The sequence below is a fragment of the Acinonyx jubatus genome, chromosome A3 (genome assembly GCF_027475565.1).
Source record: "Acinonyx jubatus isolate Ajub_Pintada_27869175 chromosome A3, VMU_Ajub_asm_v1.0, whole genome shotgun sequence".
NCBI lineage: Eukaryota > Metazoa > Chordata > Mammalia > Carnivora > Felidae > Acinonyx > Acinonyx jubatus.
In genome coordinates, this window is record NC_069388.1 from 53,250,734 (window position 1) to 53,268,591 (window position 17,858).

At 43.1% G+C, this 17,858-nt stretch overlaps 1 protein-coding gene across 3 annotated transcripts in view; it reads left to right on the plus strand.

Annotated features, from left to right (window-relative positions):
* Window positions 1-1,067, plus strand: part of UXS1 (UDP-glucuronate decarboxylase 1) — a 95,797-nt gene extending 94,730 nt beyond the window's left edge. For all 3 annotated transcript variants that reach the window (XM_027069391.2, XM_027069392.2, XM_053200362.1), the window contains one exon: window positions 248-1,067. In XM_027069391.2, coding sequence (XP_026925192.1) covers window positions 248-379 — 132 coding nt within the window. In that variant the 3' untranslated portion in view covers window positions 380-1,067. The remainder of the gene's footprint in view (window positions 1-247) is intronic.
* The last annotated feature ends 16,791 nt before the right edge of the window (window positions 1,068-17,858 follow it).

Consider the following 17,858-nt stretch of genomic DNA (forward strand, 5'->3'; position numbering starts at 1 on the left):
GGCTTCTCCTTTCATATGTTGTCTTCTGTTACGGGAGGAAATGGGAGCCCACGATGCAGCCTGCTCTTGTAAACTTGCACACGCACGTGGCTGAATCCGTGAAAGCAGCATCCAGGGTGGTGGCACGGTGCTGTGAGTGTGCCTCCAGGGGGCAGACCCCATGTCACCACTTCCTTCCTGCTTCCCCAGGAAGGTAGGCTGTTTCTTGACAGTGACTTTGTCTCCTGTTCTCTTTCTCTTTAAACAGGTCCCGCTGGAGGAAGGTTTAAACAAAGCTATCCACTACTTCCGCAAAGAACTTGAGTACCAGGCAAATAATCAATACATCCCCAAACCAAAGCCCGCAAGGATAAAAAAAGGACGGACACGCCATAACTGAAAACCTCACTTCTTGGGACGGGAGACTCCCTGTTTCACACTTGATGGGATGTATTTTTTTTCTTTTCTTCTTCTTCTTCTTCTTCTTCTTCTTTTTTTTTTTTTTTAAAGGAAAGACTTAAAACAGGTGTCATGAAGAACAAACTGGAATTTCATTCTGAAGCTTGCTTTAAAGAAATGGATGTGCCTAAAAACTCCCCTCCAAAAACTGCAAATTTTGCCTTGCACTTTTTAAAATCTGTCTTTTTATGTAAAATAGCGTAGATGCATCTTTGCGTATTTTCACGTTTTTTATCTTGCTACGAGAGCATATGTTGTGACTGTCGTTGACAGTTTTATTTACTGGTTTCTTTGTGAAGCTGAAAAGGAACATTAAATGGGGTGAAAATGCCAATTTTATTTATAAAAGTGGGTACTTATAAATGAGATGTTGTACTATGCATAAAGAAAAAAAAAAAGCGAACTTAAGCAGTGTTGTCAGTTGGGTGGCACACCGGCATTTATTCCTCAGGCAGATAAAAGAATTCTGTTTGAGGGCTTTATGTTTCTTTTAATTCAGAATTTTTCCAAGGTCTCGTTTTTAGTTGCAAACTGGACTTTGAAATACTTCTGTTGGTTATCACGATCAAGGATATTCGAAATCACTACTGTGTTGTGCTGCGTATTTGGGGTGGGGGTGGGGGGACAAAGTTAACGTATTCTTGGTTAACGGTGGTTAAATATATGCTATTTTAATAAAATATTGAAACCCACTTGTAGTTCTAAAGATTGGCTTTCTGCTTTGCATGTGTATTATTGAATTGCTAAGAAAAATACTGTAGGGGGGCACCAGGGTGGCTCAGTCGGTTAAGCATCCAACTCTCGATTTCAGCTCAGGTCATGATCTCACAGTTCATGGGTTCAAGCCCCGAGTTGGGATCGGTGCGGACAGCAAGGAGGCTGCTCAGGATTCTCTCCCTCCCTCTATGCCCCTCCCCGACTCGGCCTTCCTCTCTCTGTCTGTCTGTCTCTCTCTCAAAGTAAAAGAAGAAGAAACTGCAGAATTTAGAGGAAAAATCTGAAAACAACCAGGTTGGTACATGTAATTTGATGAGTGGATATTAAGAACTGCTAAGCTAGCAGGGCTGAATGTGCATAGCATGCTAACTGCAGCATGGAGAGATCTCTCAGCGTTCACCCAGGGTCTGAGTCTGCACGTGTCCTTCTCTGGGCAGCACAGACCAGATGGAGAAAAAGCAGTGCTCTTTGTTGTACAATCTGCAAGCGAGGCTCATTGAGTGAAAACTTTGAGAGCTTTTGCTTTTGTTAAGAATTCTTTCAAGCTTTGCGGCACCTGGGTGGCTCACTCGGTTAAGCAACCGACTTTGGCTCAGGTCATGATCTCACGGTTCATGAGTTCAATCCCCACGTCAGGCTCTGTGCTGACAGCTCAGAGCCTCGAGCCTGCTTTAGATTCTGTGTCTCCGTCTCTCTCTGCCCCTCCCCTGCTCACACTCTGTCTCACTCTCTCAAAAAATAAACGTTAGAAAAAATTTGGGGGGGGGGTGCCTGAGTGGCTCAGTCGCTTGGGCATCTGGCTTCTGCTCAGGTCATGATCTTGCGGTTTGTGGGTTCAAGCCCCGCGTCGGGCTCTGTGCTGACAGCTCAGAGCCTGGAGCCTGCTTTGGATTCTGTGTCTCCTTCTGTCTCCGCCCCTCCCCCACTTGTGCTCTATCAAAAATAAACATAAAAAAAAATTTTTTTAAGAATTCTTTCAAGGTTTAGCATTAGGATTTTTTTGTTGTTATTCCTTTTAAAACAAATGGAAGAACAATGCAGGAAGTTAGAGCGACTGCACTTTCCAAGCCAGGTGGCTCTACATGAGCAGGCAGAATGCTTGTTTCCACAGCTAACCCTGGAAAGCCAGACTCTCCTGCCCTTCAAAAGCACGTAGGGATTTTTTTTTTCTTAATTGGACATGTTTTTCCCACCGAATCTTGGAGGCCAGGCTAAGGAAGCTGTGGTTCTGTTTCATTTGTCATGCTAATCCCCAGAAGACTCCTGGAGCTGAGGATCATTGCTAGAATGGACCATGTGTCAAGGAGAAAGGATTCAGGGAAGATTTCTTATGTCAGTTGTCATTATTTTGGCCTGAAGTGTGGGATACACCTTTTCCTGGGCAGAGGTGAACAGCTGAGAGGTTTGAGAGCCGCTAACGATGATCCCAGACATGAAGAGCAAACAGAGACCTGGAGTGAACTTCTGTAGACCTAAGCTGGGCAGTACAGTTTGGGGGTACCCAAAAGCCTTGGGTGCACAATTCTCTTACCTTGTTATTTGCTTGTGTGTAGAATTCTGGAATTCTTTTGACTTCTGTCCCATGATTTTCATAAAAACTTTCAGGAAACGAGAACGAAGGGGATGAGGGATCATGTCTGATTCCCCCTAAGGAAAAGGGTCATGCATCCAGGGAAATAATGTAAGCTTTGGATTGAGCATATGAAAGTCCCAGAGAGAGAAGAAAGCGGTATTGAGGGAGCCTGGAGAGGGACAGGGGTGTGGGTAGTGATGATGCCCCTACGTGTCAGGATCAGCTCCTGATCTGGGCATCAGTGCTGGGGCACAGCTCCTCTTCCTTCCGTGACAATGGGCTCAAGCAAGGTGCACATCACAGAATCAAAACTTACTGGTTTTCAGCTACACACTCTTAGATACTGATCCTGGCCCACTGTCCCCAGTTAGACTCTCGCAGCAGCCTGTTACCACTCCGTGAGCCCTGGTGGCATCTTCAGTCACGACATTGGTGCTGCATGGGCTGCTTCTCTGAGGGTTCTGGGCTGGACGGTGAGCTTGACTTCATCCTCAATTCCAAAGTTGTATTGAGTGAAATGCTGGTCTGGCCATGGAGTGACTTACCATTTAGCCTCATAAGGGAGACGGGGAGATCGGGGAGCTTTTCAGTGATTTCCTGGGGCAGAGGAGCTGTGAGTTTCAATTTGCATATACAGGTGATTTCTGTGTATTACCTAGACTTTCTGTGGTTGATCGTTATATCTGATAGGGAGTTGAAAAACTGCATTGCCCTGAGAACTGTTTACTATACTATATGGAGGAAGGGACGCACTGCTTCAAAGACTAGTAGGGCTTTGTCCTAATTACCAAGATTGACCCACCTGTTTCCTCTGTTTTAAAAATTCTTGGGGCGCCTGGGTGGCGCAGTCGGTTAAGCGTCCGACTTCAGCCAGGTCACGATCTCGCGGTCCGGGAGTTCGAGCCCCGCGTCGGGCTCTGGGCTGATGGCTCAGAGCCTGGAGCCTGTTTCCGATTCTGTGTCTCCCTCTCTCTCTGCCCCTCCCCCGTTCATGCTCTGTCTCTCTCTGTCCCAAAAATAAATAAACGTTGAAAAAAAAAATTTTTTTTTTAAATAAAAAAAATAAAAATTCTTGACTGTGTCCTATTTGTACCTTAGGCACATTAGGAATCAGGGTCATTTTTTTACCTACAGCTGTGCTGAGGGAAGGAAAAAAGAAGGTTTTACTATCAAAAATCTTTTTTTTTTTTCTCCTTTTAGGTGGGAAGGTGTCTAGTGGGGGCCGGCATGATTTCCCGTTCTCCAGGTCAGTTAGGCTCTGAGATAACCCCAGCAGGTTACCCTGGTTGACTAGTGTCTCTCGAGGGCAGGTCTTGTTAGGGACAACTGGGTACTCTGGTGTACTTCACAAACAGTTCCTTCCTCTCTCCTGAGCACACCAGGAGCATGAAGTGTTTCTCCGCTCTTCGCCGAGAGAACCAGGTGGAGCTAGAGAAAAAACACAAAACCATGGGTCCCCCTGTGACCGGCTCCCCCTGGACTTCTTAACCAAGCCTTGTCCACACTGAGCCTCCAGTAGTTTGTGCGTCACAGTTCAGACTTCACTCCCATGGTCCTTGTTCACTCAGAGCTTGCTCTCCTGCAAAGTTGTGATTCTGTATATTCTCCAGTCTCCAGTTTGGGGGAAAGCACTTTGCCCTGTGACCTCACTACTCTGTTGAATGTGAGAAGAATTGGCGGTGGTTCCAGTTTTGCTTCTTAGCGGTTGGGACGGAGGAGTGACTTGCAAGCTCCTTCCACGGTGGGCGCGTGCAAGAACTTTTAACGGTGTTTGAAAGTCTTGCTATCTGGGTACACTTTGAATTTTGTGTTTCTGTGTTTGTTAAGATATATTTCGTTTGGAATGAAACTAATGTGATGTGATCTAAAGACCCGGGATGCAGGAGGCGGAAGATTCACTGGCTTTACCATTTACCAGCCACAGAAGGTGAGTTTTTAAAGAAAAGAAGATAAAGAAAAATGCAAGGAAGAGACTTCTGTTTCCAAGAATGGAGTAGATAAGACTTTCCCTTTTCTTCCCAGGGAGCACAATTTAAAATTCTGGACATTATATATAAATCAAACATAGGAAGGCTTAGGAAATGGATAGAAGAAAGCAGACAACTGCATACCTCAGGACCTGAGGAAGGTCACAGTGGTGTTTTGCGTGGACTTGTGTCCCTTCAAAAATTTACATGTTGAATCCCTAATCCCCAGGACCTCAGAATGCAGGAGATAAAGTCTTTAAAGAGATTATTATGTTAAAAAGGAGATCTTTAGGATGGACCCTAATCCAGTCTGATTGATGACCTTGTGAGGAGGAAATTTAGACATCTGTGTGCATGTGCACAGGAAAGACCATATGAGGACACAGCCAGAAGGCAGTCATCTGCAAGCTAAGGAGAGAGGCCTCATGAGAAACCAAATCTACTGACACCTTACCCTTGGGCTTGCAGCCTCCAGAACTGTGAGAAAATAAGTATCTGCTGTTTAAGCCCCCAGTGTCCAGTGTTTGTTATGGCGACCCTGTCGCGACCGGTGCGACAAACACCGAGGTCAGGGACCTGAGGGTAGGGGGATGCAAGAAAAAAAGAGAAGAAAGTTTGGGAACAGGAGGGTCCCCTGGGCTGATGGCCCAAGTGACGGCTTTATTGTGCTGTACACAATCTTTTATAATATAAGACTCTTATGGATCAGGTCATTCTAAGAATAAACAGGTTTCACATGATCACTGCCAGCCAAAACATTTAGTTCTGTGTACCTTGTGAACTTTCTGAACTGGTCACAAGACCTTGTTGATAGATTGCTAGCAAAACACAGTTCCCATGTTTGTTTCTATCTGACTCGGGGTAGAAAAAGGGAGGTAGCATTATTGCCAACACCTGCAGACCACAAGCTTCAGGAATTAACTTTCTCAGCCTTGACAAGGCTTTCGTATGCCCTTGTAAGTGGGGGAATGGGAGGGGGAAACACCGGGTTGGCTGAGTCAACAGGGAACCGTTGCTCGACCCGGTCTCAGCCTGGCACTGGGGCCCGGCCTCCCACATGAATGGGAGGGGGAACCACCAGGTTGGCTGAGTCGACAGGGAGCCGTTGCTCCACCCGGTCTCAGCCTGGAACTGGGGCCCGGCCCCCCACACGACCCTAGGAAACTAATACAAGTAGGGAGCTCCCTGGATTTTCTTCTTGCCTCATACATCCCCGAATGGAGAAGCCACAAGCCAGAAATGCCAGTGGACACAGTCAAAGCCCCTCAAACCTGTTCGCTGTAACAAATGTACCAGGAAAGGGGCAGCCTAGTAAGGCAGAAAACTTTCAAACAATAATGGGTCTACTCCAGCCAAATACCACGTGAGAAAATTGTAGCCCAATCCTGTTTCTGCCATTAAAGGCCAAGTTGGGCCTGGAGTTTCCCTTGCCTGGCTGTGACAAGATGCCTCAGCCAGCCCCCCACCCCGACACCTCTCCCTGGTGGTATCCCGGAAGGCCTCGTGGGAGCTAGGGACTAGACAGCCTGATATGGGACTCGCATCTCTGATGGCTGGTCATGACCCCATCTGTATGATGTAAGACCACGTGGGGGTCATGGACTTCCACCTCCACCCAGCAGTATTGATGTGTCCCTTTCAGTTGCCACTGGGGTGGTGTCAGAGGCCTTGTGGCGAGTCAGGACTTTCAGCTCTTTGATCAGTAGTTACAAAGCAACCCCAGTGGGGACCACTTGGGCAGCAGTAATGAAGTGCCCCTTCCCCTTCTGGCCTGAATGTCATCCGTGGAGACCCAGTGAGGAGCCTGGACCTCCACCCCCACCAGGTAGTAAAGAGCAGTGCTCCCTCTTACTCACAGGAGCAGTATCAGAGGAGACCTGCCAAGGCCCAGAGTTTTCTCTCAGAATATTGACCAGGTGTCCATGGAAAATCATGTCACCCCAAGAACCAAGATCAAACCGAATAAGAGAAGACAACAGATGTTAGCGTTATCTGGCAAATATTTAACTTCTATGTATCTTTAGTTTTTGTTTACTGTGAATTATTTTGAATTGTAGTTGACACAATGCTACATAGTTTGAAGTGTACAAAATAGTGATTTGGCAATTCTGTATGTCGCACTATGGTCACAAGTGTAGCTACCATCTGCCACCGTACAATGGACACTACTTCAATGCCATTGACTATATTACTGATGCTGTACCTCTCTCATCCCCATCTGATAAATATTTTAAAGCAGGCATCAAGAAAATACTTCAGCAAGCAATTACAAACATGCTTGGAACATGAAAAATGGAAAATCTCAGCAAAGAGGAGATATGAAGAATGAAATGGAACTTGTAGAAGTGAAAAATAAAATAATGAAAATAAAAAGCTCTGTGGATGGATTCAAGAGCAGAGTGGAGAGGACAAAGGGAAGACGCCATGAACTTGAAGACGAAACGGTAGAAATTACCCAGTCTGAAAAAGAGAATAGACCAAAAAAAAAAAAAAAAAAGATGTATGGAAGTATCCCAAAAAATCGGTCATGTCATTGGAGTCCCAGGAGAGGAGAGGGAAATGGAACTTTGAAAAAAATACTCCAAGAAAAAGAACTGACAATTTCCTAAAGTTGGCAAAGCAACATAAGCCAACAGATTCAAAATGCTAAGAGAACCCCAAATAAGAAAACCCAAAGAAGTCCATGCCAAGACACGTAATAGTCAAACTGAAAACCTAAAGCCAAAGTAAAACAATCTCAAAGGCAGCCAAAGGGACAAGACACATTGCCTCTGGGGGCAAAACAGAATGACCGGGGAATTTCTCATCAGAAACCACGAGCCCATGAACAAGTGGCACATTTTCTAAGTGTTGGAAGAAAAGAACTGTCAATCCAGTGAAAATGCCCTCCAGAAATGGAGGGGAAAGTAAGACATTCTCCTCTGAAGGAAAACTATGAGACGTTTTCACAGCAGACCCACCCTAAAAGCATGACTAAAGTAGAATTCTTTAAACAAAAAGGAAATGACAAAAGATGGAAACTTGGGATATCAGGCAGGAGGGAAGAACATGAAAAGAGCAAAAATAAGAGAAAATGTAATAGGTTTTCCTTCTCTTAACGTTTTCTAAATTATGTTTGATGGTTGAAGGAAAAATTATAACACTCTTGTGGTTTTCAATTAATTTAAAGGAAATAAGGCAATTGTGTATAAATGCTGGAAGGTAAAAACCTTCCATATTTTACTCAAACTGGTGAAAGTTGATGCAAGTAGATTTTGAGAAGTCGTGTGTACATACAATGTAATGTCTAGAGCAACTCCTGAAAGAGATATACTCAAATGAAAAAATAGAGTTGTAAAAAAAAAAAAAAAAAGAATGTGTGACCCACAGGAAGATGGGAAAAAGGAAACAAGTAGAAAACAAAACAAAACAAAAAGGCAGATTTAAGCCTTAATATGATAATTACATTAAACGAAAATGGCCAATCACACCAATTAGGAGACATCAAGAGAATATATGGGAATACTAGGTACAAGTCAGTATGTAAATTTGACAACTTAGATGAAATAGACCAATTCCTGGGAAAGCACAAACTAACACAACTTACCCAATATGGAATCTGTTACTTGAATAGTCGTATAAGATAGAATTCATAATTAGCCTCCTGAAAAATCTCCAGGCCCAGAAGGATTCACTGGAGAATTCTACCAAATACTTAAGTCACATCGATTCTACACAATCTTTTTCAGCAACTAGAAGAGGAAGGAACACTTCCCAATTTGTTTTATGAAGTCAGTGTTTTTTTTTTTAATTTTTTTTTTTAACGTTTATTTTTGAGACAGAGCATGAACAGGGGAGGGGCAGAGAGAGAAGAAGACACAGAATCGGAAGCAGGCTCCAGGCTCTGAGCCATCAGCCCAGAGCCCGACGCGGGGCTCAAACTCAGGGACCGCGAGATCGTGACCTGAGCTGAAGTTGGACGCCCAACCGACTGAGCCACCCAGGTGCCCCAGTTTTTGAGAGAGAGAGAGTGTGAGCAGGCGAGGGGCAGAGAGAGAGTGACAGACAGAATCCAAAGCAGGCTCCAGACTCCGAGCTCTCAGCCCAGAGTCCGACGCGGGGCTCAAACCGCGAGATCATGACCTGAGCTGAAGTCGGAAACTTAACCGACTGAGCCACCCAGGCACCCTGAAAGATTACTTTTAAATAAAGGGAGGAAAATGTGATAGGCATTGAAAAGGATTAAATAGGATCAGTAGCTAAAAAGGGAATTTCAGTAATCAAGTATTAATGAAATAAAACTCGTTGAAGATATTAAAAAAAAAATAAGTGAAGGTGATAACACCCGATTTTCCTACTTTAAAGGTGATAGTGAGGTTGCAGTGATGTAATATACAGATGGGAGGAGGAAATGATGATGATTGTGTTTATACTTCCCACAACAGAACCGTGTCTGAGTCAGCGGCCAGCTGGAAAGATCATAGATGGACAATTAGTCAAAATCATCATTCCTAGCTCCACAGGTCAAATGGCAGGAGGTAAAATTCATCTGTCGTCAGCGCAATAAAGACCCACTCATCAGCGTTCTTATCAGCATTTGGGCTTCTTTAATGTTAGATGCTTACCATGTTCTATTTCACATTTGCTGGTCTGTTTTCACAAGATTTGTTTCTCAGCAAAAAGAAAAGAAACTGGAAATCAGAAAGGAATAGGATGAGAAAGAGCTCAATTAAAAGCAACAAAAAACTAGCCATGAATTACAGGCAGCGCCCACCACACATCCTTTATAACAGAGTCCACTCTACACGGTTTTTTTCCCCCGGAGCAACTACATCTGCCTCTTGGGCTGCTTCTCGGCTTTTCCATAATGCTGGTGGTCACAGCAGTGGCGCCGCTTGTTGTTTTTGTCTGCCCTCTCCCCAGGCCATCTTACATTAGCGAAGCTAGGTATTTATTTACAAGAAAAGAAATGAACTTTCAAGGGAAAGACGCAGCTCTTTGTAAATCCCGATTCCCTGGAGGTATCTTCCTGTTTTTCCCTCATTGCTACACTGTGATGTAGAGGCAGGGTAGATCACAGACTACTAGAGCCTTTATTGAGTGGCCTGTAGCCTGAATGGAGTGAATCTTTTAGCTGTAACATGTCTGCCATTATCTAGTCTTGCCTATGCGCCTTAGGTGTATGTACTATTAGTTTTATCAGAGAAAAAGGCTTAGTCAGGGTTTCAGAGGAATCAGGTGCTAGATCTCTTCACAGGGATGGAGAAGTGAGTTGCCGTTGTATGAGAATCACCACTGAGTATTTCAGGATCTCAGACTTCAAGGAACTTTAATCTTCGAACGCAGAATTTGCAGTAAACAATCTTGGCAAACTGTTCACTCACCCTGCTGGAAGCACTTAACCTCGTGAAGCATCCCATTCTACGTTTGGAATTTTGAGCTGAAATTGGGTTCTGGTTGTGCCCTTTGGGCTCTCCAAGAACGAGACAAAGACTTGTTTCTTTTGACAGCTCTTCAGATGTTTGAAAATGAGCAGTCCAGTCACTCCGGGCATTTTATCCCTAGCATAGATTCCTGGGATGATCTGGTCATATTCCCCCAGATGCTGTCTACTCAATGTTTAAAAACATGGGGCAGAGGAAGAGGAGGAGAGCAATGTCTGTGCATGTGTCATCCTTCCATTTCCAATCTTTGTATCTTTTTACAACGGCATTCCCCATCCCCCTTTGTTGAAGCTGTATATGAAAATAATTGGTTTATAAAATCCTGGAGAGTAATTCTGATCCATAAAAGAAGACCGTATTTCTTGATTGGAAAAGAATTATGTGGTATGATTTGGAAAGCACATGGCCAAGGGCCTCTGACCAAGCTTGAAAAAGCTTCCCACCCAGCCTGGCCTCAAGTTCTCATCCTTGATCGTGTGAGCTTCTGCTCAGAAGGCAGCCGGCATTGGACGAGTGGGAAAAAAGTTAGTTCGCCATTTCCGGTCTGAGAACAGGTTTAGAAAACCAAAGGCCCATGAGGCACACCTTGGAGAAAGGAGGTGGACATTGCCATGGGGGAAATTGGGGGTAGGGACATGGGGATAAGCAAATGTAGGGTGGTGCATGTCCTGAGGAGGAAGGAGAGAGATCATCTGATATGGGAAGGACCCCCAAATCTGAGTTGTATTCCTGTTCTGTTCCTGTTTCACTTTGTATCTTAGGAGGTGTCTGTCCTTCAGCCCTTCTGGCCATTTTCCCCATTTGTAGAAATGAGACTAGATCAACTTTTCCCTTCCCAAATGCAGTCAGGCTCAATCCAACCCATACTAAAGAACAGTTACTCTGATGGGCTCTGTGCGAGGCTTTGAGTGAGCAAGAGATAGTTATGCCGTGTGTCCTGGCATTTCCAGTCCAGCAGAGACCAAGAGGTTTATCAGATAATGTGACAATATTCTCTAGGAAGGTGCTATATCTCAGCACTGTAGCAGAGCCTGTGAGAGGAAGCTGACCCGGAAGAACTGGGGAGGGGAGAGGACAACAGTGAACACTGAAGGCAGTCTGGGAGTTACCCAGGCAAAAGAGGGAGAGAGAACCTTCCAGAAGGAGGGAGTCGGTGGCACACTCAAAGGATGGAAAGGCTGGAGTGGCTGAATCAGGGCAAGAGGGAGTGACAGGAGGAGGCTAAAGGGAGAGGCGGGGACCAGACCTCCTAGGATGACTCATGTATTTTCACCTTTAACCTAAGAACAATTGGGAACTTTCACTCTGGATATACTACAGGAATTGGACTGGAAACCCCCTTTTTTAAAATTTTTTCTTTTTTGAGAGAGAGAGAGAGAGCACATGCCAGCAGGGGAGGGGGCAGAGGGAGTGAGAGACACAATCCTAAGCAAGCCCCACGCTCAGTGTGGACCCCAATGTGGGGCTTGATGCCATGACCCCAGGATCATGACCTGAGCCGAAATCAAGAGTCAGATGCCCAACCGACCGAGCAACCCAGGCACCCCTGGAAATACCTTTTAATAAACAGTTTCATGAATTTGAATGGGGAAAGATCTTACGTTCTTTGTTTTTACTCTCCCCAACTCAAATGTAGACTTTTCTTTAATTGTAAGTATAGGCAGCAAACTGCAATAGTCTTTGCTCTTACCTGGGACTTTGTCGTGCGTACAAATCAGATATGCCATCACATTATACTTGTTATGAATATCTCAGAATAATTTCACTACTCGGAATTGGATTGTCTACCTGGCACCAGATCTTCTTACTCATAGCACAAGGAAGCACCCTTATTACTATATCACAAATTTGTCTTTTAAAATGTTGGTAAATTTTGGTGCACCTGGCTGGCTTGGTTGGTTGAGCATCCGACTTCAGCTCTGGTCATGATCTCGTGTTTCTTGAGTTCGAGCCCCACATCACACTCACTACTGTCAGCCTGTCATTGTACGGCCCACTCCAGGTCCTCTGTCCCCCTCCCCTGCTGTGCTTTCTCCCCAAAATAAATATTTAAAGTGTTGGTAACTTTTTTAATATAATTGGTTTCATTTTTAATCCTATATATTTTACTTACTAAAAGCATTATGCTTCAGAGATTCCTAGACACACACAAAAAAGTGAGGAACGTCTGATATGAAGTAAATGACCAAATAGGGGACACCTGGGTGGCTCAGTCGGTTAAGTGTCCCCCTTTGGCTCAGGTCATGATCTCACTGTTTGTGAGTTTGAGCCCCACATCAGCCCTCTGCTGTCAATGTGAAGTCTGCTTCAGATCCTCTGTCCCTCTCTCTCTCCGCCCCCCCTTCTCAAATATAAATAAAACTCAAAAAGTAATATATGTATATAAATGAAGTGAATGACCAAGTAGGAGTTCTGTTTCTAGTAGTATGACAGATTAGATAACCTAAATATATCTCTGATAAGGGCAAATAAAGTGCTGAATATCATAATAAAAAGCAATCTTTCTAGGTGTTATCTCCTAATGATACAAGAGTAAGGAATCCACCTGGATGGGTAAACAAATAAACCCATCACACTGAAGCGGGCAGTGAAGATGCTTTCTTTCAGAGAGCTGGGTAGGGGTGGATGGGTAGGTTGGGAGAGAGCATCCATGAAAATCTTAACCCCAAGGTGTCCCCGTGTGCTCTATAAATCCACAAGTGGAGAATTTAATCTACAGTGGTCCCTGTTTGGTAAGACTCCACCTGTCCCTGCCTCTGCACCCAAGGCCACTCGTAAAGGGAGACGCAAGGGCCACATGGACGAATTCAGCTTAAATCAGGCATCAAATATTTCCCAACCAAATAAAGCTCTAAATAAAATGAGCAGGAATTAGGCATTACATGGAATCAAGGAGATGACATTATGGGTGAAAAACAATGGATAGATGGCAGGGTCGTAACAGATCCACAAAGGCTTCTTCAGATACTGGAGAGAACAAACAATATAAAAAGAAGTTTCATACGTTAAAGGAAATAAAAGAGAAACTTGAAAATCTGAGCAGGTAACAAGAGACATAACTAAGCATATTTGAAACAGAAAGGGAAAATGTAAGTGAAGTTTATATACTTGAGTAACGTTTTGGTAAGAAATCATAGAATGGGGAAGAAGTGACATTCAAAGAAGTATTGCGAGAATTTTCCATATTTGTTTAAAGATGCTGACTGTCAGATTAAAAAGCCCAACACACCATAAGCAGTGTAAATATATATAGACCTAGCTGTGGGAGATAGCAGACAAGTAAGCTATAAAAGACCCTTGGAGGGACAGTGTCACTCAGAGAGAAGTGATAGGTAAGTAGCAAAATTTGTAACGTCAACAGTAGAAACCATAAGACAGTAAGAATCATCTCACAGTACTAATTGAATAACCAAAAATTCTGTACCAGGTGAAACAGGGGAAAATGCCAAACTTGAGAGTTTACCACCCAATGACCCTCACTAAATGGATCCTGAAAGATTTAATCCAAATCGAAGGAAAATGACCTCAGGTACGTGGTCTGAGTTGCAAGGAGAAATAATGAACCAAGATAACTATGTGACAGTCTAAACAAATTAATGGCTACATATGAAACAAAGATAATCCGTGGGGAAAATAAAGAAGGCTAAATTTAAAATGCCAAGTTACAGCCGCTCAGAAGTTGGGAGAGGAGATTGGAGAATAAGGTTTTGCAAGGTCCTTGTATTGTCCAGGAGAAGTCTATATGGCTACCGAGTGCCTGTCGTGTTGTCAAATATGCATTAAATAGAGCAAACACGAATAGAACAGAGCCAGTGCGTACCTTCAAAAGAAATACAAGGAAAAGACTCTACCAAGGAAAACAAAACAGTCCAAAGGAAGGCAAGAAAAGAGGAATAAGAATGTGGGAACAGATGAAATGGAATGAGTCAGAAGTCCAAACTGTGATGTTAGAAATAAAACCAAATTGCTCATCACATTAAGAGTAAGTGAAATAGGGGCGCCTGGGTGATTCAGTTGGTTAAGTGTCCGACTCTTAGCTCAGCTCAGGTTATTATCTCAGAGTCTGTAGGATCGAGCCCTGCAGCAAGCTCTGCTCTGATAGCTTGGAGCCTGCTTGGGATTCTCTCACTCTCTCTCTCTCTCTGGCACCCACCCCCCACTGCCGCCTCTCTCATACTCTGCCCCTCCCCCCTCTCAGAATAAATGAATGAACTTAAAAATAGAGTATGTGGACTACATTCTCCTGTTAAGGCCTTAATAGTCACACCATATTTTAAAAACAAAACAAATGTCTGCTATTTATTCTTTACAAGACACACATAAAGCACACACAGAAAAAGGCTGAACTATGGAAAAGATATACCAGGCAGTTAGTAACCAAAGGGAGGCAAATATAGTTATCTTAATATCAAAGGAGAATTCAGGCAAAAAGCACTACTAGAAATAAGAAATTTGCTGCATAATGAGCAATGATTCCATTCACTAGGAAGATGCATTGAAATGTGTGGATACCATGCAAATTTGTGTATAGCCTCCTATGAAGCCAGAATGACAGAATTAAAGGAAAACCGTTTTGAATCCATCATCATAGTACACATTAACACATTTGGCAGTAATCCGTGGATCAAACAGACCAAAAAAAAAAAAAAATCAGTAAGAAAATAGAAAATGTGAAGAGTACAACTACCCAGCTTGAGCTAATGGACTTGATTTCATCCGATGTCTGGAAAAGACACACATAGAACATGTGCTGGGGTTGACACACTGGACCATACAGCTGGCCTCAGTATAGTTCCAAGGATCAGGATCTGACCATAGTTGTTTTGTTTTGTTTAGTTTTTTCCAATTGTTTACCACAATGCAATTAAGTTAGAAAACAAAGCCAATACGATAATTAGAAAAATCCATTCACTTGGAAATTTAATAACACTTGTAATCAACTTAAGGGTCAAAGGAGAAAATATAATTGAAATGAGATGATGTCATCTTTTCTTAACTTTTCACATCAAACTCATGGGATACAGTTCTTGGAAGGAAACTATTAAATGCCTTCAAAAAAAATAAGGCTGAAAATAGAGCTGAGATCTAATATAAATCAAAGTCCCACAGATGTAGAAGGAAGGAAATTAAGAGAACAGAAATTCACAAAGTAGAGAAACATACAAAAGAACAGATCAACAAAGCAAAATCTTTATGCTTGAAAAGACGGTTCATTTTTTAAAAAGGCACAAATGGAATGGAAATGAAAACAAAATAACAAAACCACAGATACTACAGAGAAAAGCAGTAAAAGGATATTAAGAACAACTCTCAATACTTCAGAACTTTGATATAATGGGAGACTACCTAGAAAGATGGAATTTAACAAAACAGATCGAAGGAGAAACATAAAGTCAGAATAATGTTTTACCTGTAAAAAAAAAAAAATGCAATCAATAGGAAGCAATTTTACCATGAAGAAAACACCAAATTCAAATGGCTTTATCTGAATGCTACCATTCAGGAAACAAATCATTCCATTCCTACACAGAATAAGAAAGAAATCAGCTCATTTTAAGAGGGCAGAATAACCTTGATACCTAAACTGACAGAAACATCCAGAAGAAAGCACTAAGGCCAACCTTCCTCATGAACATGGATATAAGAATTCTGAACATATATCCAACCAGAATTCAACAATAAATAAAAAGAAATCATGATCAAGTTAGGTTTCACCCCAAGGATGCAATTGATTAATATTAGAATTTTGTTAACAGAATTCACCACATTAATTAATAGATTAAAAAGGAAAAGTGATATCATCTCAACAGATAAGGAAAATAGAATCTGACATCCATTCGTGACATTTAGAACTTTTCTTAGGATACTTTTAAAGCCAGCACGATAAATAGGAAACTCCATTTCCTTAAATTTCCTTAATTTTATAGACATCTACCAAAATCATCCAGCAAGCAGGGAGAAGCATGGCAAGGTCAGGAACAAAGCTGAGATGGCCTCTCCATCACCCTTCCCTCCCTCCTCTTTAATTGTGCTGGGTTTGAACCAGCCTAATAGTAGACAAGAAGAAGAAACACGCTTAAAGGGTGAGAATGTAAAACAGGACAGCCACTGTGAAAAATATGTATGGCAGTCCCTCAAAAAATTAAACAATTATCATATGATCCAATAATTCCACTTCCGGGCATACACCCAAAAGAATTGAAAGCAGGCACACGAGAGCTATGTGCATGGGCATCATGCACAGCAGACAAAAGAAAAGAGGGGAGCAACCCAGCCAGGCATCTGTCCACTAACGAATGGATAAATCAAATGGGGCACAAACATACGTTGGAACATCGTTTATCCTTAAATAGGAGGGAAATTCTGACACATGGTACAACATGGATGAATTTTGATGACATTATGCTAAGTGAAATAAGCCAGACACAAAAGAACACTGTATGATTCCATGTCAGTGAAGTACCAAAGTCACCATATTCGGAGACAGAAAAGACAATGGGGGGTTGCCAGGAGCTGGCGGCGGAGGGAGGGGTGGAGGGGTGGAGTGGGGATGGGGAGTTAGTGCTCAATGGGGACAGAATTTCAGTTCGGGAAGATGGACATGTTCTGGAGATGGGTGTGGTGATGGTTGCCAATAATGTGAAAGCACTTAATGCCCCTGAGCTATACACCTAAAAGTGGTAAAAACGGTAAACTTTATGTTATGAATAGTTTACCAAATTTTTAAAAAATTGTAAGGATGCCAAAGGAAGACATAAAGTTATGAAAACAAAATTTATATGTGGGTGTTATGAGTGCCCATATATACCACTCTCCTGAAGCCCGTTGTTTGTTTATCTTTAGTTATGGTTTGTGAATGGAGATGTAGTCCAGGGACTATATACAAAATTATCATTTTTCTGAGAAAGAACGAAAAGCTTCCATTAGACTGTCAGAGGGGTCTGTGACCCACAAAAGTCTAAGAGCCATTCTGAGTGCCCGCCGCAGCACAGAGGTCATCACACAGGCTGTGACCAGATTCCCTCCATCAGTAATGTCTCCGGACAGCACCCCCTCACCTCACCATCCTGCCCCCATCTCCCTCCTTCTTCCCTCTCCTCACCTCCACAGCACTTTTCTCTTTTATTCACACTCTGGTTGTTTATTTACTTATTTTTAATGAGAGAGAGAGGGAGCACAAGCAGGGGAGGGGCAGAGAGAGAGAGAGAGGGAGACACAGAATCTGAAGCAGGCTCCAGGCTCTGAGCTGTCAGTGCAGAGCCCTGCAGGGGCCTTGAACCAACTAACCAAGAGATCATGACCTGAGCCTGACTCAGAGGCTTAACGGACGGAGCCACCCAAGCACCCCTCATTCACTCTGGTTGCTTAAATATGAAGTGAAATATATTCTTAAATAGTTCTTGAATTCATTGGCTAAGCTTTAATTCTTTTAAGAGAAATGAGGCCATGACTTCACCCAAACTTCAGCCTTTTTTCTATTACCCTTCATTTCCTGCGTGATCATATTAAACAGGCCCAGCTCTAGCTCAGGGCCTGGGGGCCCAGAAAAGTCTCACACACATGTGGAATGATTAGTCCAAGCCGTGTTCTGTAGCCTTAAATAATTTTCGACCAAATTTTCTTGTTGGTTCCATATCTTGGGTTTAGCGTGGGCAGAAATGTTAACAAACGGAAGACCGCCCTGCTCAGTGGCCTGGTCTGCCCCGGTGGTGGCGAGGATTCCTGGCAGGGTGATGGTAA